The 22,043-nt window shown below is 34.5% G+C and overlaps 3 protein-coding genes across 6 annotated transcripts; all 3 read left to right on the top strand.

Annotated features, from left to right (window-relative positions):
• The first annotated feature begins 712 nt into the window (after positions 1-712).
• LOC109175330 (probable WRKY transcription factor 48) lies at positions 713-9,535 on the top strand. Of its 2 annotated transcripts, XM_019324585.1 has the most exons (4): positions 713-718; positions 7,550-7,938; positions 8,228-8,371; positions 8,707-9,535. In XM_019324585.1, the coding sequence occupies exons 2-4, from the start codon at positions 7,565-7,567 to the stop codon at positions 9,152-9,154; spliced, it is 966 nt and encodes a 321-aa protein (XP_019180130.1). In that variant the 5' UTR covers positions 713-718; positions 7,550-7,564; the 3' UTR covers positions 9,155-9,535. The 2 variants fall into 2 exon arrangements, with proteins under 2 accessions (XP_019180130.1, XP_019180129.1); XM_019324584.1 differs by lacking the exon at positions 713-718 and having other exon boundaries at positions 7,359-7,938.
• Positions 9,536-16,381: 6,846 nt separating this feature from the next.
• On the top strand, positions 16,382-19,640 carry LOC109175871. Of its 3 annotated transcripts, none has more exons than XM_019325240.1 (6): positions 16,382-16,464; positions 17,572-17,669; positions 17,762-18,111; positions 18,280-18,375; positions 19,010-19,069; positions 19,167-19,640. In XM_019325240.1, exons 2-6 carry the CDS (start codon positions 17,573-17,575, stop codon positions 19,371-19,373), a joined length of 810 nt encoding a protein of 269 aa, XP_019180785.1. In that variant the 5' UTR covers positions 16,382-16,464; position 17,572; the 3' UTR covers positions 19,374-19,640. The 3 variants fall into 3 exon arrangements, with proteins under 3 accessions (XP_019180785.1, XP_019180783.1, XP_019180784.1); XM_019325238.1 differs by having other exon boundaries at positions 17,572-17,675; XM_019325239.1 differs by lacking the exon at positions 16,382-16,464 and adding an exon at positions 16,517-16,814 and having other exon boundaries at positions 17,572-17,675.
• A 46-nt stretch (positions 19,641-19,686) lies between these two features.
• Positions 19,687-21,604, top strand: LOC109175870 (peroxidase 40). The gene is made up of 4 exons (XM_019325237.1): positions 19,687-20,201; positions 20,279-20,470; positions 20,757-20,922; positions 21,064-21,604. The coding sequence occupies exons 1-4, from the start codon at positions 19,950-19,952 to the stop codon at positions 21,468-21,470; spliced, it is 1,017 nt and encodes a 338-aa protein (XP_019180782.1). The 5' UTR covers positions 19,687-19,949; the 3' UTR covers positions 21,471-21,604.
• The last annotated feature ends 439 nt before the right edge of the window (positions 21,605-22,043 follow it).

The raw sequence follows: 22,043 nt of genomic DNA, 5'->3' as shown, positions 1-22,043 counted from the left end.
ATCTTAAACCCTATAAATTTACACCAAACTCATGAAGAGATAAATCGAGTTTGCCTAATTTCAAACTCCATACAACTATACATTTATACATACAAATAGTTCAATCCTTGAACCCCAACTATGTTGCTAGAAGAGAATTTTAAATGCAACTACTTATTCATTATACCATTGTAATGTCATGGGGCTACATTTTTTACATTCTACTCGTAGTATATTGTATGTGGACTATTCCTTTTAATATTCCTTTTAATTTTATTTATAAAAAAAAAAGAAAAAAAATCACCCCTTTTGACTTTTGACCATTGATTGATTTTGAGATATATAATATTGTATATGGTATTTTATTCTGTTTTGTAATAGCAATATTATATTCATTGCGTCGGTCGATACCTGCAATGGAATAGTGATATATTTGTCTCACCTAAACGGTCAATTTCTTATTATGCTTGCAAAATTTTGTACGGTAACTTTTAATGCTTTGAATTGAAAACGTTTTTATATTGGAAACTCGTTAAAAATATTTTTAGATCATTTTTTTTTTCTTAATCAATAAATAAATTTAGTTTTAACTTGTTATAGATCAGAGCCATTAAATTCATCATATGCATCATCAGCAGCTAATAAAAATAAAGACTTATTTGCACATCAATATTAGGAGGTAAATTTCAATAATAATAATAATAATAATAATAATAATAATAATAATAATAATAATAATGTTTTGAATGATGAGAAAAACTTACAATCATTACCCTTCAGTTATTTTTATTGTTTAATTGTGATTTTGTGGGTGATGATTTAATTTGCGAGCCTAGGACGCTTGTTTTTTTAATCATTAATATGATTTTTAATTTCTCAATATTTTAAAGCCTTTCTAAATGCATTGATACTTGGTCATTCAGTGACAAAATGTAACAAACACCAAAGAAATGAACTTAATCCCATTTTTTTTGAATGCTACTAGCTCCTATTACATTGTAGTATCTGTTCATATACTTTCTCAACCTACTGAAACACAAAGAGCTAATAACGCCTCCATTGAGTCTTGAACTCACAACCTTCCTAATGGAAGTCCTACCCGGATACCATTGGACCACATTGTCCTGGTGAACTTAATCCCATTTAATCATTAACAAATATTTTATTCTAGTCAAGGACTAATCAAAATAAAATAAAAAATGTGATGATGGGCAAAACTGGAAAGAAAATGTAAAGTATAACATAAATAACATAGAAAACAAATGTTTAATACAATTCATAGTACCAACACAATTTTATTCAAGTTAGATTTTTATTAAATTTTAGAGATAGAGATATGTGTTTGAGAACTTCTATATAAAACTCTACACTTATATTATTGAACTATAAAACTCTTTGTATGATTAACTTTATTTTTTCGGTGACGAGTGAAGCCCACAATCACTATTTAAAAGTATGCACTGGATAAATCTCTTGTATAATAGTCACAAACTACAAAGGAAAGGTGAACCGCACTAGAAAAACTCTAAGCGACAGACTCGACCCAGAAGGTGTATAATTTTTTTTTGTTGGTGACGAAGGAAACCCACAGCTTCTACTTGAGGGTATGACTTGGGTAAACTCCTAATAGACACAAATCATACAAGAGAGGTAAATTGCATTAAAAAGACTATGTGTCATGGGTTCGACTGAGATGTTATATGATCAATTTTATAGTGTGAGTTTTCGGAAATTAATAATGAATGTAAGCTAAAGACTTTGTGGTCGAGCGACATAATTGTGACTTTCCCAGATGAGAGGTCACATGTTCAAACCCCAGTGGGGGCATTAACTCTTTGTGCTTTAGTAGGTTTAGAAAATATGTATGGACAGATACTAGCCGATAGCCGGAAGACTAATAATCATCCGTCCCAACGGTCAGTACACTAAGTGGTAGGGGACTGGCTTTACTACATTGTAACATACTCAGTAGTATAATAATAATGAATGTAACGTATAACTGTTTGTAACATCTTTTGTCTTGTGTTGGTTGAATTGACAAAAAATAACTCTGCTTCCAAAATCTACAGAAGGAAGTCTTCCCCGAAGGAAGACACTCGGAACTGATTTTCCATGATTGCAGGCTTCATGTTGTAATATGTCGCGACTCTTTCGCTGAGAACATAGTACATACAACATCACCCCAAAATTATTAATGTTATTTTTCCCAATCCCCCGAAAAAATAAATAACAAAACAAAAATTAGAAAAAATAATAATAAAAACCTGCCGCGTCAGGCGCGCGCTGTCAGCGCGCCTGACGCGCACGCGCCCGTGTAACGCGCACAGTCAGTGTTGTTTTTTATTTTTTTTTCTTTTTTTCTGACATTATCCTTAAATTTGCAGAACAAATATTTTTACAAATAACTCCACCCCACATTTGTTATTATCCTCACCCAAAATAATTTATCTAACAATATCTCTATAATATTCACTGATGTGAATGCTTTTATATTGTTTATTATCCGTCACACACGACAAGCCGAGAATGGTGCATGACACGGCCGGAGAGACAATTATTGATGTTTTCTCTTAATGTGTCACATTAAATAGCACTTTTGTTTTTTTTTGTTTTTTTTTTTTTTTTTTAAATCTTAAATTGAGAAAGTTGACATTAAATAGAAAAATTTTGTTAAAAATTTGTAAGTTGAGAAGTTGATATTGAATAGAAATTGTGTTCAAATTTTATAATTTGATAAGTTAGTACTTGTGGTGACCGAATCTAGAGTCTAGACGCTTCACGCACCTTATTAAGTACCATATAGCATTTCTAGACGACCGAATAACTCTCACGCTAAACCACTCCAAACCATTTCTCGATATTGAGTAGTCCTTTCTCACAGAGCGTTATGCTGTGCAACCGTGTGCACTATGCAAGGTGCACACAGAATTAGATCCATAATTTTTATACTATAGATCCATAATTTCTATACTATAGATTCATAATTTCTATACTGTAGAATCATAATTTCTAAACTGTAGATTCGTAATTTCTAAATTGTTGAAATATCGTTAAATACAATGATATTTTGATTTTTTTTTAATACAAAGTGGGTTGACCCGCAATATTTTTATTTTTAATTTTTTTAAAAAATTCATAATTGATGACTTAAATACCCTTATATTTTTCATAATTTAAATGGTTTTGCTTATGGAGACCAAGTGGTCATGTCACAATAATACTATGACCAAATGTGAATATTTTTTTAAAAAATAAAAATAAAAAATGACTAAAAGTAGATTGCTACCTATAAATATAGGACCAGAAATAAAATTAACTATTATTATATTTTTATAAAATTAACTATTATTATATTTTTTTTGTCAGACTACGAGGTGTCCTGAGCACGCCCTAACTATAAGAGGCACATTTAAGCCCGCACCATACTGGCCCAATTAATGGGTAAAATGCTGGCGAGATTGATTTTTTCATATGAAAAGGGGGTTCGAACTCCCAAGCAACCAAGTTGGGATGGTTTATTATTATTATTATTATTATTATTATTATTATTATTATTATTATTTTGTTCATTACATTCATGGATGCATTCGAATTTAAAAACTTTAATTAAGCTAATATCAATTTAAAATTATAATAAACTATTGATCCATTTAAATAAGTTACACTACAACAAAAGTCAATTTTATCAATGAAAATTTGTAAGTATATCAACAAAATTCGTAAATATTTAATTTATAAATAATATTACATGAACAAACAAATTTCATCATTTGTCATGGTAATATATCATTCGTATGTCCAATACAGGAGAATAGTGAAGTAGCCGTTCTAATGTCCAATATGACTTCGATCAACTTTAAATTAGTTAGAATATAATACAATTTTTAATATTTATATGTAATTATAAAAATAAAAATAAATAAATAAATAAAAACAAAGCAAAACAAAAGATGAATATGTGGGAAAACAAAGGTGTGCGTGACGTGGGGATCTGTACCGCCTGTGCCTCCAATCCGATGTCGGACATGTGTACCACACCCACACCCAAACCAGATTCTTTCACACGCTTTCTATAATATTTTTTTTTTAACAATTCAAGATTTTTAATTTCGTCATACTATATATTAAAGCTTATGAATTTTTTCTTAAACTCTTTAGAAAATAAATCAAGTCAATTTAAATTTGATACTTAATATCAAATTGTATACATCTGTTCACCAAATCCCACTTTCAATAATTCTTAGGCATTTTCAAAAACAAAAAAAAACAAAAAAAAATCTTAGGCATTTTTTGTTCACTAACTCACCATAATTTCATTTCTATTTCGTTACTTTTTATCATGGTTGAAAAAAACCTATAGTGATCCTCGGGTGTCTGGGAGGTGCCTAGGTGGTGATTAATCGGCGCCTAATCGTCCGTGTATTTTTTATTGTATTTTTTATTTTTAAAAAAATTATTTAATGTTTTTAAGACTAATAATTATAAATTATTGAATACTTTAATAGTTAATATTAAAATATTAAATATTAACCTTAAAAATTTAGAGTTTGAACAATTTAGGGATATTTTGCCCAAAACGATGTCGTTTTGAGTGAAATAATTTTTGTTTTTTTTTTTAAAAACGAACAATAGCTATTTGGCCGACTACGCGGCCTAAGAGGTCTAGTCGGTGCCTAGGATGCCTAGACGGTCAGTGCCTAAGCGATCTAGTCGGCCGCTTAGCAGGCTGATCTCCTAGACCACTGATTATGGTGATACGCTAGGCGGTCAGCCGGCGCCTAGGTGCTGATTAGATGGGATTATTGCAACACTACTTTTTATGTATCGGTTACATTAAATTTTGCAATCTCTGTAATGTTTCAGTGATGTTTTAACTCCGCCTAAGAGGTTAGCTTCTTTTATTTATTTTGTATATGTTAAACAATTTATAATTTGTTACACTCTAACATTTATCATCTTAGAGTAACATATAAGACATATGATGGATATATTATAAATGAAGCAAACAGACCCGAGAAAACGGAGCAGGGAGAATTCAAGCGAACCCGGGGCACCGAGGTTGAGCCCCGTGTTTAACCCAGCTCACCTAAATACCACCTCGGCCCAAGGTCATGGCTAGGAGGCTTCGGCCAAGTAGCCTAGGCCCAAGGCATGCAGTCGGCCAAGCGGTCTCGGCTACTGGGCCTCGGCATGTCAAACTACGAGTCTAGTCTCGGGATAGGACGCGGTCAAGGCGGAGTTGTAACCGTCCCACCACATTAGGGGGGGCGGTTAGGGGGTTTCTTATGTACAAATAGTCTCATTGTTGTCTCATTAAGACATATTCTAGATTCTTGTCCTAAATTACTCTTGTAATAGCATTACACCACCATTGTAATAACTTGGCAACGGTCATCTAATACAATATTTGGTCTCCGCAACCCTACAACACTTGTTTTACACTTTTACCTATTTACCTATCTCTTTACATTATTTGTTAATTAGAGTTTAATAATTCGGTCCACCCCGAATTAATTAAATCCATGAACATACACAAAAATTTTGATTTGTTGAAGTGGAGCTACCAATTTTTGGTGAAATTAAAACCATCAATAACGTGTACTTTAATTTAGTTACCAAATTTTAATCACAATATAGTACTCTTAATCACGGTGTGGACCATTCAACTAGTTACAGTTGCTTTAAAAATGAGAGGGCAGCCCCCCACACCACCCCTTCCCCCCTCCCCCATGGCCATGCATGATTGCATGTAGACTTAGTATTAGGGGCTTCCTATCCACGGGCTAACCTTTGTCACTTTAAACTTCCTAGTTTCATATATATATATATATATATATATATATATATATATATATATATATATATAATCATATGAGAACACTTGCTTAGGTGAGAACGTAAGAACAAATCGTGTGCATTCATCTAATATTTTTTAATGGTCTAAATTAAATTAAGTGTGTGCGAACGCGAATTAAATGCGTGCAAATGCGATTAAGTGTGTTTGCACACATTTAATTTGCGTTCGCACACACTTAATCTAATCTAGACAATTAGATGAATGCACACGATTTGTTCTCACATTCTCACCTAATCACGTGTTTTCATTGGAACCCTACTCTATATATTGTTAACTAGGGATGACAAATTAAAATACATCAAAATCTACAAAGTATAAAATAAAATGAAACGAAATTTGAAGGGAATTCCCATCCTTACTATTAATTGAGAAAAAATGAAAGAAATTCGATAATAATGGGAGAAATGGAAGGCAATCGAGACATTCTTGTCACCCAAGGAAGAATTTGGCGAGAAAGTTGAAAAGGAGAACCGGGAAAACGTAAAATTAAAATATTTACATAAAAAACAAAAATAAAAAATAAAAAATAAAAAATCGAAGTCCAGGAATGCAACAGACGAGTGACACGATCGCCACGTGTAACCGGAAACAAGTTGACGCTCCCGGTTGCCGGTCAACAACGCCGCGTATGGAAACGCCGACTGCCGTCGGATGGGTGGTCCCCGTCCTCCCCCTAACATTAATTGCTGCTAATCTCTTCTCTATGCCCTTCCCCCACTATACTCTGCATTTTATGTATTTTTTTTTTTTTTTTTTTTTGGGTGAGGTAAGCATTATATAGGATTGTATGTAATTTGTGTATGTTTGGTAGGCTTTAGTTGAAATTCAACTACAATCTAATTCTTTGACAGTAACATTATTTTCAGTTAAATTTCGATTTAGTCTAAAAAAAAAAGGAAAAAAAAAAGACTATTTTTACCTTTAATTATTATTGCACAAACACATTTTAGTCTTTATATCACTCCTTTTTCATTCTTAATCATTCTATTCTTTCGTACAAAATAATATAATTTAAATTTTTACTTTAAACTGATGATAATGTGTTTCGTGTCCAAAATTATCAGGTGTATAGTGTTGCTGATGAATAGATTTAAAACAAAATTATAGCAATAGAAATATATTTTTTTAGTGACCAGAAAATTTATGACCATTATTTTTCAACTCTGAAAGGTTGAATCCTCAACTCTAAAGACCTTCACACCCCGGCTAAACTATTATGACTCAATGACTCAGCAAACATGACCAAATATAGGTGTGCACAAAAAATCTGTCCACTTTAAACATAACCTCTATATTGTCTCTACCGAGATTCAAACTTTAGTTTCTTCTCTCATATACTGTCTAATGAACTAGTAACTTATGTTCAGACTTTATTACCATTATTTTAGAGCGTGCACTGAGCGTGCGGTAGAAATATTTTTCCGAGTGGTATACCGGGGATCGGCGGTCAAGTGTAAAAGGCTGGGGCCAACCTGTTCTCCAAATACCACCCCCACAGAGAAAAAGTACCCAAACAAGAGAGAAAAAGTCTTCCAACACTTCAAAATCTACAAAATCCCCAAAACCCAATCTCTCTTCTCTCTCTCTTCCCTCTCTCTCTCTCTCTCTTTCTTTCTTACAGTGGAGAACAACAAAACACCTTCAAATGAAGAATCTATGCTTTTGATCATCAAATCTATGGAGAACAAGGCAGCTGAGCGGAGCAAAACCGAGAATAATAATAATCCCATGGTTAACCCTGCATTTTCCGACCAGATTCCGGCCACCTTTTCCCTGCAAACCCTCTTCGACATCCCCTCCTCCGATCAAACTGATCACCCCAAGAACCCACCTTCCTCAAGCTTCTTCGACTATCTCTTCCCTTCCCAAGACTACTCCGCCACCGTCTTCGATCTCCTCCAAACCCCGCCACCTCTCTTGATCCCGCCGCCGCCTCCGCCACCCTCCCAACCTCTCCCCGAGTCGTCGGAGGCGGTGAACACTCCGGCCACCCCCAACTCCTCCTCCATATCCTCCTCGTCGAATGAAGCCGCCATTGACGACCAGCTCCCTAAAACAACGGCAGAAGAAGTTGAACAGGAATCCGACAGAAGTAAAAAACAGTAAGCTCCTTAACCTTGTTCTCCCCAAAAAACATAGTGTGAACACGTTTTCTTATCATTTCCCTTTTTCTTTTTATTATTATTATTATTCCAAAATATCCATTAGATAAAGTAATGGATGATTGGGATCCATTAGACTTCTGTTACTTGCATGATCTGATTTGTATTTTTCGATAATCTTTCTTTTTCCTCTGTTTTTTTTTTTCTTTAAATCTTTTAGTCCTTATTTTTGAGTATAAAAAGTGTTTTTTTTTTTAATGAAATTTATTTGTTTTTTTTTTTTTAATAGGTTGAAGCCCAAAAGGAAGAATCAAAAGAGGGAAAGAGAGCCAAGAGTGGCGTTCATGACAAAGAGTGAAGTGGATCACTTAGACGATGGTTATAGATGGCGAAAGTACGGCCAAAAAGCCGTCAAAAACAGCCCCTTTCCGAGGTATACCATATTCAATTCACTGCACGCACGCAGCCTGCACAATTTTAGTGTTTCAGACTAGGTTGTAATCACCGTATTCTGTGTTCTTTCCCACAATCTACCCGCCAGAACCAATTAAGTTATTCCTGTTTTTATTCACAATTTACCTATCAAGGACCAACTGAGCCGTCTGTGCGGGCCTGTATTCAATGTTCTTGTTCTTGGCATGGTTTTCTTGAATTATTGGGGTTTTTGTTTTGTTTTGTTTTTTTCTTCTTGGGTTTTGTTGTTTTTTTTATGATTTGTTTGTTTATGTAATGGGTGGGTGCAATGTTTTTTTCGATGAACGACGACAGGAGCTACTACCGGTGCACGACGCCGGCGTGCGGCGTGAAGAAGCGGGTGGAGAGGTCGTCGGAGGATCCGTCGACGGTGGTCACCACGTACGAAGGCACCCACGGCCACCCGTGCCCGGTGACGCCTCGCGCCACCGTTGGGATCATCATGCCGGAAGCCTCCAACTTCGGCAGCGTCAGCGCCCCCGGCGGCGGGACCGGAAGTCCGTCGTCGTCGTCTTTTGTCATCCCTCACCACCACTTTCACTACCCAATGCCGCAGCAACAACAGCCGTTTTTCGCGATAACCTCGCCGTTGCCGCCTCCTTTGAGCTACACCCCATCGACCGGCAACCAAGAGAGGAGGTTCGCCGTTCCGTCGTCGTCTTCTCCGGCCGCCCGGGACGACGGGCTTCTGCAGGATATGCTGCCATTCCGGTTGAGAAAGGAACCCGGCTCGGAAGAATAGGCTGATTAATTAATCCTCTCTCTGAATTATAGACATATCTAAAAGTGACACAGTTGGCCTGGAGATTTTTCTAAGTGCAGATCAGATTCTTGAAGTTGGGTTATCTTCTTTAAATTAAATAGATTATTATATTTCTTCAATTAATTAATATTTTTCATTTTAAAACATATCCATGCACCTAGGCTAGATTTTTAAGGTCTGTTGATTATTAGAAGATTTTGAGGTTCTTTCTTCTCTTCTTTTGTATTCTCTGTACTTAATTAGTTTTGGATTGAGCGAGCCATGGAGATAATATTGGTTCTTTTGTATGTATATTATTCCCCTTTGTATCTAATTCCCTTTTGTTTTCCTCTTTGCACATTCCATTTTAGTACCTATATATATAGCTTTCTGCTGCCCTTTCTTGTTTTGCATGCATGTGTAATGCTCTTCACTATTATAGGGTTAGGGTTTTCTCCAAAAAGGAAATTCATTAGTATCTAATTAATTTTCATCTTAAAAAAAGAATTTTGGATGTGCATTGTAATTAAAGAGTAGAATGAATTGTATATTTATGATTCACCCTGAAGGAATATATAGCGCTTTACAGTCCAGAGAAGGTTACAACATAAGCATAACTAAATGCTAAAGAAAAGTAATTAACAAAACCAGAAAATTAAGCAGGACATCGAATGGTTCATGGTATATGTTTAACATGGATATGTTGTGCAAAGAGTGTGCAAATCCATACGACGAGATTAGGTTAACTGTTTTTTAATCTAGATATTTCGATTGACATATAGTTAGTGGTTTCGAATTTTTAAAGATTTCCGTTATATAAGTATTCCAAAATAAGAAACTCCTTATAATTATTGTATGAGTTTTAATTTAACCGCGCGATTCAAGTTCTTCTCACTCAAATCAACCATATTTAGCATGAAGTATTAATTGAGTGTAGAGCACTCAAAATGGGATAGTACATGCAAAATGTGTTGAGCTTGACTAGTCTTGTTTTAAAAAACGAGTGAAGAAAAATTGAACTCAACTTGTAAACTAACTGGTTGGCCAGTTAAATGGGTCAGCCTGTTTATATATATATATATATATATATATATATATATATATATATATATATATATATTGTTAAATATTGTAATATTTGTATAACAATTTGTATATATATTGTAAAAATTGAAACTTTTAACTTCCTCATACATAACAACTAAGCTTCTTTCTAATTAAGCAAACTTGTATTTTCGAAACAAAGCAAATGTATACAATCAAGACTGATTTATCTACTAATAGTTAAAGTTACAGGGAGGGTTTTACCCATAGCTCGCTTTGAATTGGTACCGGATTCTCATAAATCAAAGTATTAATTGAGTGGATTATATTATATATACATGATTGGGCGTGCATGCTTTATATGCAAGACCTTTTAGTATTGGGACACAATGGTAGTGCTGATTATATATCATGTTGAGATATTCCTCTCGATCGAACATTCGAGTTGTAACAAGAGTTGACGACCATGCATGCATATATATGACTTTTCTGCTAAAGCTAATAATAATTTGGGATTTTCTGTACACAATTCTGTTGTATGTGGAAGAAAATCCCTACATTTTAACAACCTAAATCTCTTTCATTTGACTAATTGTTCCACATTTATCTAGTAATTTAGGTCAATAATTGAAGTACTTGACATTCCATGTTTGAAGTCCAATATTCACTCATAAAGTCTTAGAATGCACTCTTTTTTAGTCCATTAAGGTCCTGTCTAGTAACATAGTTAGCTTTTCAGCTAATATGAGTGTTTGATTAATTAATTTTTTGTAACAGCTTATTGTTTCAAAATGTTAAAATCTAAAAATATGCTCAAAACAATTTTCTCGATCCGTTTTTTGAGAAGGCCGGATATTTTGGATATAATCAGCTATCAGCTAATAACTAATTTACCAAATATCTTTCTACAATAAACTAATATTATCAACTAGTCAAACCCAGTAACTTAAATAAGCTAACAGCTACCTACCAAACACCCCTAATTCTTTCAAATATCAAATAATCTATTGCCACGCCATATTTGTAGAACGTTTATTGGCCTCTTGGGACATTTTATTATATTTATGAAGTTTATTTAAATATAAAATTTTATTTAAATAAAATGAAACCCTGATTAATCCTCTAACTTAAATGTATTTATTATTAACCCCGAATTTAGGATTATCAAGATTTTGTATCAACTCAATGCTATTAATAACAGTATCTACATGTAGATTTATAGGCTCTCAATCCATTTTGATCACATCAGCTATTGTAGCACTATAGCACCAAAATGTAAAAAGTTGAGGCCAAGGCATGGTGCCTCCCTAGCTTTTTCTACCCCCTTTTCAAGCCATACTTTCATCACTAAATTAAATGATAATGCATGCTAATTTTATTTTATTATTTTTTTTAAATATACATGTGTGTCAATATAGTATATTCAAGTGATCGAAAACAAATCTTTCGGAAAAAAAAAAAAAAAAAAAAAAAAAAGAAGAACTAATGTTAACCGTTAATATGAAATTATCAACGACTCAAAAATAAGGGAAAATGCAAATGATCGAGATTATTCCTCATTTAAAGTTGTTAATCATTTCCAACTTGTGATCCTAGCCAACAACAGACTACAATCAATGTGGTAGTCTATAATTTACTGACTCAAATCAAGAATGCCAATAAATAATCACGGCTGAAAATTATGGAATTTCCGACCACCTGAAAGTGATCTTAAATTAAGTCGAAAGCAAAAAGTGGTCAGAAATAGCAACAACGATTTTTCCGGCCCAAAAGTGGTCGAAACAAGGCTTTCGACTTGATTTAATATCACTTTCAGGTGGTCGGAAATTCCATAATTTCCAGCAGTGAACTACCATTAAGAGTTGATCGAACTTGAAACCATGTGACTCCCGTATAGTTGATCAAACATGGTCCTGTATTATATGACTCCCCCCACCCCACCCCACCCCCACTGAATTTTATCATTTGTGACCTTTATATGTATATATGGTTGAATTGGAGAATATATTGGTGGCTGTGATTTGAGGAGCATGGCTAGAGATTTTGTTCAAGATTTTGTGAGCATATATGTTATTGTTCTTGAAAATTATGGTATTCGATATATCGTACTATTAACTAGGAGTTGTAAAGGTGCGTCATGTCCATGCATATGAGGCTGTCTTTTTGCTTGAATTGTCGTCTTCAATTCAATGCCATTTCTACTTCTGTCTATGCATCATTGCCTTGCCTATACTATACGTTCCGGCCACGCCCCACTAAATATTCATTAATTTTACTTACTATCTTCATCTCACATTAATTAATTATTCATTTCCGTCTGCCATTATATTTCCCAGTTTTTATTTTTTTTCTCCTCCTCATTCTTATATATAATAATAAGGGTAATAATAATTTCTGGGTAAATAAACTTTACCCGAATTAAACAACACATTGCAAGCAAGCTACCTAGATGCATTAATGGCGTTTTTCATCAATTAATAATCCTTGTGTCTGTGTATTGCGCCACTAACTCTCGACCAAACCATGCAAGAGTTGTCTTGCCCGAATGGGCAGGTCAGTTGGTCGAAGGGGTGAAGTTCGGGAACAATGATCTGGGGTCGAGTCTCATTAGTGTGGAAGCAACCTCTCAAAGTGAGGGGGCTCTTTGTGTGCCGCAATAAGCAAAGATTTAACATCTGTGTTCATTCGAGTTACCATGATTTATATCCTCCCAGATGTTCTATCGATTGTCGGGCCGAAACGTATGGGGTCTTTAAGGTTGAGAATTCAATCTTTTGGAAACAATTCTAGAGGCAAGAGGAACGTAACCTCAACCGTTTCAAAACCTCAAACACCATAACGAATTAAAGATACCTTTAGCGAGATGATTTGCTGTCTTATTTTGATGAAGAGTTATTCTATTTTTAGTCTTAGATTTATAGGTGATAGTTTATTTTTAGTCTATCTTTTATCAAAATATTTCCTTTTGGTCCTAATATTATTGTGACAGGATTAATTTTGGCCCTCTATCAAAAAATCATTGAAATTTCGTTAAATATGACATTTTTATCTTTTTAATACAAAATGCTTTCACCCGTTCTGTATGTTATGTTTACTTTTTAAAAAAGTTCATAATTGAAGAGCGAAATGCTCTTGTATTTAACGCAATTTCAATGCTTTTTTTTTTTTTATAGAGGACCAAAATTGGTCATGTCACAACAATAATAATAGGACTAAAAATGAATGTTCTGATAAAAAATGACTAAAAGTGGACTGCCACCTATAAATTTAGGACACACAATGAAATTAACTCTTTTTATGAATAACGTTTTATTTAATTATAATATTTTACTTATTTCAATTCATACAGCCTGTTAAAAGTACCTTAATTTTGTGATTTAGCCTGTAGGTTCACAAGATGAAGTGGTATATTTGTGGGACAAATTACAGCTATCAAATTATCAATAAAATATTAATAAAACATGAATTTTAGTTTTTTTTTTTTCCATATCTTTTACTTGTAGAGTTATATATATGTGGAATTGCATATCTTTTTGCTTCATTTTGGTGATACGAATCTGCCTTCCAACACCAAAGTGAACATGTGAGAACCAAAATGTCAATGTCACAAAATTGAAAATATATTTTAATTGCATTAATTGACTATCAATCAACATATATAAATATAATAATAATGTATACCATATACATGTATATAACTAATCATGTATAAACAATGTCACCAGAGATCTCATATTTGAACCCTGGAATGCAAATATCTTAAATTCTATGAGGGAATGTTTTGTCACCCTTTAAAGTCTTATCCGTCACGAACAAGATCAATCTCAATATGTGGGGTTCTAATGTACCTTGACTAAGGAAATCAGTGGCCATACCAAAAATGTCACACTACATTTGTTTACTTACACGCATATTTTACTAATGTTCATAGTTGGAAAATTGCTAAACTTACCATCGTTTTTTATTATATCCTAAAAATTGGACGAAAATTAGAGAATTTTGAAATCATATCCTTCCAACCACGTCAGATGGTGATCAGAAAGTTCGTAGTACAATTATATAAAATAATTCAAACTATTTACATATTTCGAGTCTTTTTTCAATTCAAGTATTTAACACGTACAAACACTCGATCTTATCTTACACGAAACGAATGCATCGTGAAAGACGTGGAAAGAAACCAAAGAGCCATGTAGTGCTATCAATCAAAGTAAAAGCCAATATGAATCTATGAACAATGCAACAAACACATTGGAAGAACTTGAGAGGCTGGCAACAACTCTAAAAGAGGAATCAGAATGGACCAAAATTCTAATTCATGTTTAAAGTTATATGCATGAGGATTATTATTATCTGTGTCAGAGAGTGTTTGTGTGTGTGTGTGTGTGTATATATATATATATATATGAAGTTATTTATACAATGGAATATTCTTTGGTGCAGACACAAAATGGAAAATAATTGATATTCTTCGTAGCTGGAAGTCTCATATAATTTCTTTTGTAGTAGTAGGGTTAGTGGTATTTTCCTGTTTATTAAATGCTTTTTTTCTCGACTAATTCTATTCGTGTAAGGTAGGAATGCTCGAGGACTTCAAAAGCGACAACATATTTTTATGCGTTTTAAGTGAGACCTCATATTAAATTGGAATAAATTAATTAACGCCATCTCATTCAATTCGATCATACCCTACCCGCTCACTATTATGTTAATTTGATGATAGCCATTATATTATATATATACGTGTGGGAAAAGGGATAGAAATTTATTTTTTTTAAAAAGGGTTTGGATGCCTTTCGTGTATTTGTACAACTAACAATTTTGTCAAAAGTAGATCCCTCAAATGTGACATATATGGGGAAAATTAAAAAAGAAGTCATATCCTTAGATGATAATATACCAAAATCATCTTTATCCATAATTTTCTATGTTATTAATAATTTCTTTTATTTTTTTTTTATATATATCCTTAATTTACGGAAAAAACTTGCATCCACTATCCAAATGTACATTTGGGGTAAAGTCTACTTTGTAACCTTAGTCGGTAAAATACTACAAAAAGATAAACCAGCGTAAGTTGCTCATAGTTGACTGTCTCAAACCGAAAGTAGCAATATATAGGCAGTTCCCATAAAGAGTCACCCTAGCTTGAAAAGCATATTATATTTTGTTTCATAATTGATAAGCATATTTGTACTATGTTTTTCAAGATCAAACACTTATTATTACGCCAAAAGTAATAACTAGTAATAAATATACAATTTTATTTATATATACTTGCATAGCAAATCATCGTCACATATCAATGGCAGAATACTAAACGGATGCCCATTTAACTTTATATTTACGTAACAATCATTGTCACATTTAGCATTAGGTAACAAGACATATCAATAGAGAAACTAATTTTTATGCAAATTAATTATATTATTCAAGAATCTTGGTGATTATTTATCGTTTGGTGTTCGTGTTCGATCGGGAAGAAGCATAGTTACGTTGGAGTTAAAACTATTTTTTTTGCTGATATGGTGGATGACCCTCCGATCCCTTGGACGTAAAAATAAAAAATAAAAACAAAAAGAAGTATTATTTTGGTGTATAATATCTGATATGATAATCTAATATCTCCACCTTTGTAAAATTAACTTCAATTTGGTTTGAGTTACAACCGCAGAGCTTGACTTTTACTTTGTAAATGCTTACGCTTCCAAGACTTGAACTCACAATCTTCCAAATGAAAGTCCAACCCAGATACCATTGGACCACATAGTCCTGGTCATTGAGAACTATTTAATACGGCGCACACATATAAAAATCGATTCTCCGATTTTATAGTTACATTGCAACCTGCTTGACTTGAACAATTAAAATGAGTTTTGTAAAAAAATAGAATATCTAAAAAAAAAAATAGTGATATTGAAGACTCATTGTGTACAAAGTGTTCAAGTAGGGGTAAGAACCTAGGAACGACTGACGGCTCGAATCGTCATTTACCTCCTCTAGCGAATTTTGAAAAGGGGCTATGGAGTTTAGGATTAGTCTAGTATAAGTTGGGATACCTAATGTATTTTAAAAATAATAATAATAATAATAAAGTAGTGAAGGCCCAAAAGAGAACCCATTTTGTAAAGAAATGAAGGCCCACTTATAGAAAGTGAGCCCAGGCCCATAGTCGAGACAACATCTGTACTTGAAAGTTGAAACCGGGTTCGGGCCCTCAACTTCTTCTGCTCTGCGCGCCTCCCTCGTTCCTCGAATTAGAAGAGGTAAGTTCTCTCCAAATCTCTGTTTAATTCATTAACTAAAACCCTAGAGGAGTGATAATTTCATGTTTTCTGGCAGTTTAGCTCCATCTTTTGTTGATAGATTTGTAGTATTTTTCACATTTGTTTGCTCAAAGGTTCTTCGCATGTGCTTGCTAAAGGTCTATCGTTTTCAGTTTAATCAGCTACGGATTTAGACAATCTCAGCTGTTTCTTTTCTCTTTTTTTTTTGGTCATATTCGTCTACTTTATCAATTTAAAGTGGGCTCACTTTAAGTGAGGGATTAGAATTTTGGGTTGGCATATCATGTCAAATAGATGCGAAATGGTTGAAGAACAATCGTCATTGTAAGGTAAGATAGATTGATAGGTTTTTGTATTTATGCTAAACAGAACAAATTGAGGTTAAATCTGACTTGAAATGGATAGAAAGCTGAAAACTTTGAATTTGAAGTACTATCTAATTACTCATCTCAGTGCTGATAAAGATTAAAAATTTTACTGCATCTGTCCTTGGAAACCTGTAACTGAAAGGAAAATTCTTATTCTATGGAAGTTGAATTGTAGTATGATCCCAAAATTGTTTTGTTTTTTGGGTATAGAGAAACTTAATACTGAGCACTATGGAGTTGCTCTTCTTTTTAAAAAAAAAAAAAAAATGATATTGTATGTTCTTTTAATCTAAATTTAGTTCCACTTGTATATGATGTTGGTGTAGGGCATTGTGTTTACACTGGTCTAGTGGTCTTATTGCATGAATTATGTGTATGAGTGTGTGACTTGTTACAACTTACAAATTGCATGGTTCCACAGTCAGTCTCCATGCCATTTTCGTCCAATCATTACTTGTTCAATTCTACTTTCCTTGGCACCTCTTAGAGGGAAAAGACGGCTGATTCAAAGCACTGTATTACTTATTTTTCTTTTCATGAATCTGAGTTGGGGTGCCTCCAGATCTTAATTATTCTTTTGAGTCATTGTGGCTGGACAAATATGTTTTGTAATTATTCCTTTGTAATCTAAATCTGAATTTGACTCTTGGCTGGCTTGTTAGGCCAGTGTACAACATAGCTAATATAAATGACATCTGTGGTGCTTGGTTATTTTCAGGATGAAACTTATTCAAGGTATCTTGTATCATGCTAATGCTGGCCTTTCTCGTAAATTTCTCAGTCCTCAAGTGATCAGGACCTTTTCTACTAATCCAGGATACGGTTTGCACTGTATTTCTTGTTAAGGTCTCCAATAATCTCATGTTCCTACATTCAGGATTCTATATATATTTTGTTTATTGGTACAGATGTTAACAAGCTTAATCGAAGCTCAGTTGAGTCCGCTGATGACTTTGAGCAACGGATTTTTGGTGATAATGGTGGGAAAAGTCAAACTAATAACTCCTTTTACCGACACCTTGATAAGGCTGAGAGAGATCATAATAGATTTTGGCAGGGCTCCAACATCAATTCTGAAAACAGTTCTGCATTCTTAGATGATCTAGATGAGAGTTTTAACACATTGTCTGATGGGATGGATAATAAGTTGAAGGAGGCAGCCAGATATTTTGAGTATGACCCTGAAGAAGTTGATAAAGAAGATTACTCTTTCAGAAAGGATGTAACTTTTTGGCCTGGGAATACTTACGATATCAAGGTATTGCCCATGAAGTATTGATTTACAATATACCATGATTTGGTCTGCAGTAATTTATGTCATGTTCATTTGAATGGTATCCACTTTATGATACAATTATTCCCTCTTAGCACAGTAATTCTTGTTAGTCATTCTCATGCCATTGTTATTTTTCATTGTTCAATTTAGGATCTTGATCTTAGAAAACCAGGAGTACAGAAGCAACCGAAAAGGTCAGGGTTTGAAACAACAACAGAAGAAGTATTGCAGAAAGCTGATTTCAGGGTGTGTATTCTTGGTTCTATGTTATTTAATATTTCTATTATGTTCTTTTTGCCTATATCCCTGCAATACATTGTGCCCTATTTATGCTTTGTAACAATAACCTAAGCCATATTTGCTCCTCATGTGATGCAGCCCTTATAAATTACTACTTAAGGTTGCGTTACAGCACTTGAAACTATAAAGGTTGTAGTAGAGAATGGCATAGAAATTTCAGATTCTTATCCTTAAATCAGGAAAAGCTAAAATAACGAGTAGTTTGCCAAGTCAATTTAAAAGTATACACTAAATTGTTGGAACTGCTTTACTGTGGAACACTAACTAAGTAGCATATGTTTAGTTGGCAGGATGTTCTGGTTTGCTAGCCAGTTTCAGTCTGTTCCTGTTGACTTATTTCTTCTGAGCTCATCACATGCAAAATCTATTTTTTGATACTCCCCAATGATAGGTGCAGGATTTTAGCAAAGATAATCACCACCTTAAGCTATTGTGCTGTCATATGCTCCTGTCTCCTGATATGTCATTTGTGATCTTCTGTGTTTTATTACCTTATGATAAAATATGCCTTTTTATCTGGATATTTTATCACCGTGATAGGATGGGCTATTAACCTTTTCTTTTTTTACTTTGTGTTCAGAATGTGAGATTCCTTGCTAATTTTATTACAGATGCTGGAATTATCATCAAGAGAAACAAGGTAAACAATCAAATCAATCCGTTAACTTTAATCAAATTGGTAATGGACTATGAAGACTGAGTATTGTATCTAATGACCCTTCCCTTCTTGATTATAGACTAAAATAAGTGCCAAGGCTCAAAGGAAGATTGCTAGGGAGATCAAGACTGCCCGGGCTTTCGGTCTTCTGCCTTTCACCACTATGGGAACCAAACATTTTGTATTTGGCCGAACTATGCAGGCCCTAGAAGACGATTATGCATACGAGACTAACTACGCTCGCAACTTCGTTGATACAGATGCAAGTCAAGAACCGCTAGGCTAAACCCATTCTTTTTTGTTTTAGCCGCTTATGTTCTTATGAATAAGCTCTGAGCTATGAATGATGAAATATTTTTGCCTGAAAAATTGCATTAGATTTGCTAAGCATGTACTTCCCATATATGATCTCAAGGGAAAAACACATAGAAGATGCTGTAGTGTGCATGATTCTGCTTCGCAGTTTTGCATATGTAAACGCTATTAAACAGTAACCTTTTCACGATTTCAGCCCCTACAGACTACAGTAATAACAGTAGTTCGAATTTTCTCATTCTCTGGGATATTAAGTCATTCATTTGTATATCAACTTCTCTCATTCTCTGCAGAATATTCTTAAGTTGAGAAAAATTCAACAACTGCAAAAGCTGAAGCACATGGCATTAGGTAAACGGTTGGAGATATAGCTTGAAACATTCATAAATACATCAGGCTATGATTGCATGATTGAATCATCAGATTTTTAGCTTGACTGAATCTTGGGTTCTGGTACCCAGAATAGCTTTTATATAAGTAGTAATTTCACCACAGGAAGCTTACATATCTTGAGCTTATCCAAGGGGAAAACTTGGAAGAAAAAGAAATGGGAATTTACTTTCCTTTGTTGTGGTTAATGATAATGAAGGTTTGGGTTGTCACTTCAACCCCAACCACTCTAAATGAAACTTGCTTTGATGGTGCCACTGCCACCTTCATGTTGAGCTTTGGTTGGTACCAAGATAGCTGCCCGGAGGCCGAGGCCATTGTCTTCGCTTGGGTCGAGAGGGTGGTTTCTGAGGACCCAAGAATGGCTGCTTCTTTGCTTCGACTCCATTTCCACGACTGCTTTGTCAATGTAAGTCATCATCTCAGCTTTGCTTTCTTCTACCCATTCTTGGTAGAGCTATTCTACATGTAACACTTCTATTGCAGGGATGTGACGCATCGGTGTTGCTGGATGACACGCCGAATTTCGTGGGAGAGAAAACTGCAGGCCCCAACTTGAACTCCTTGAGGGGTTTTGAAGTGATAGACTCAATCAAAGCTGATATTGAATTTGTGTGCCCTGGGACAGTGTCCTGCGCTGATATTCTCGCCATTGCTGCCAGAGATTCTGTCCTTCTGGTACTCCTCTTTTCATTAATGTCAAAATCATAAAACTATGGTGCAGCCCCACCAAAGTTGGGCTGTTGTTGACTTGGTAACCACACTTACAAGTTCAACTTCCCCTTCCCGTGCGAGTAGCCTATTGGCCTTCTTGTTTTGAGCAAGTCAGCTATAGGCAACTTAAGTGGTTTACTTCCTTGAACCACGTCTCAAGGCGGGGTTTACCCCTTTACACAAAATTATAAAAAATGTTATTGACAGAGATATCTGAGTGGGAATAATGTTTTGAGGTAACATTGTTCAGTCAGGTGGTCCAACATGGGAAGTGGAAATGGGGAGGAAAGACAGCATTAGTGCTAGCAAAACAGCAGCAAATAACAACATTCCTGGACCCAATTCTGATGTTCCAACCTTAGTATCCAGGTTCCAAAACCTCGGTCTCACCCTCCAAGACATGGTTACTCTCTCCGGTAAACCCTCCCTTTCCCCTCCAATAATCATGACCACACTTCAATTCTCATTCTAAATCCGCAATTTTTAGTCCAGAAGTTGCTACACTTGTAAGAAAAGTTCATACCAATTATAAAAAAAATATTGATGCATATGAACAGGCGCACATACAGTAGGTAAGGCGAGGTGTTTCACGTTCAACTCCAGGCTTAGCAGCGGCAACGCACCGGATGTGAACGGCGAGTTTCTGCAGTCACTCCAGCAGCTGTGTTCTGTATCCGACGTTAACGCCACACTGGCAGACCTGGACGCCGCAACCCCTGCAAATTTCGACAATCAGTACTACCTCAACCTTGTCGCCGGCAAGGGTTTGCTCACTTCGGACCAGGTTCTGGCCACCGGCGATGATCAAACACGGGGAATCGTCGAGTCGTACATTGACGACCCGACGCTGTTCTTCGAGAGCTTTAAGAGGTCAATGATGAAGATGGGACGCTTGGCGCCAGGTGATGGAGAAGGTGGAGAGATTCGTAAAAACTGTAGGGTTGTTAATGAACTCAATTTCTGACTCACTGTAATCACTATCAAGCTCTCATGTAGTATCAAAATCACACCTCTATTATCATCCTTTATTTCTATCTACCTATAAGTGAATCCTTTGTTATCATAAAAGTACTAATCTCATATAATACAAAAACTAAATCTAATATTACCCTATAAGTCTATAATCCAAGGACTAAAAGTGCACTCTATTATAGGTCAATGATCTTTTTTTTTTTTTTTTTTTGAGTAATATTCACTCTGTTACAATGTAGTATCTATTTATAACTACTTTCTTAACCTGCTAAAGCATAAAGAGTCAAAAATACCACCCCAAGTGACCTTCCATCGGGAGAACCACTTCATACCACTAGACCAGAAAATCATTTGACTTATAAACATAATTGCAGTAAAGCACTAGGCATTAGTCGGCCAGTAAAATAGTGCCTAGACGGCCTAAGCAGCTAACTAAAAAACAAAAACAATGCAATGCACATGTGGGTGTATGTCATTATATATATATATATATATATATATATATATATATATATATATATATATATATATATATATATATATAATTACCTTTTTTATTTATATA

This window comes from Ipomoea nil, unplaced genomic scaffold (genome assembly GCF_001879475.1).
Source record: "Ipomoea nil cultivar Tokyo-kokei standard unplaced genomic scaffold, Asagao_1.1 scaffold0688, whole genome shotgun sequence".
Classification (NCBI taxonomy): Eukaryota; Viridiplantae; Streptophyta; class Magnoliopsida; order Solanales; family Convolvulaceae; genus Ipomoea; species Ipomoea nil.
The sequence above is the reverse complement of the archived record's forward strand: the minus strand, read 5'-3'. Positions and strand labels throughout refer to the sequence as shown.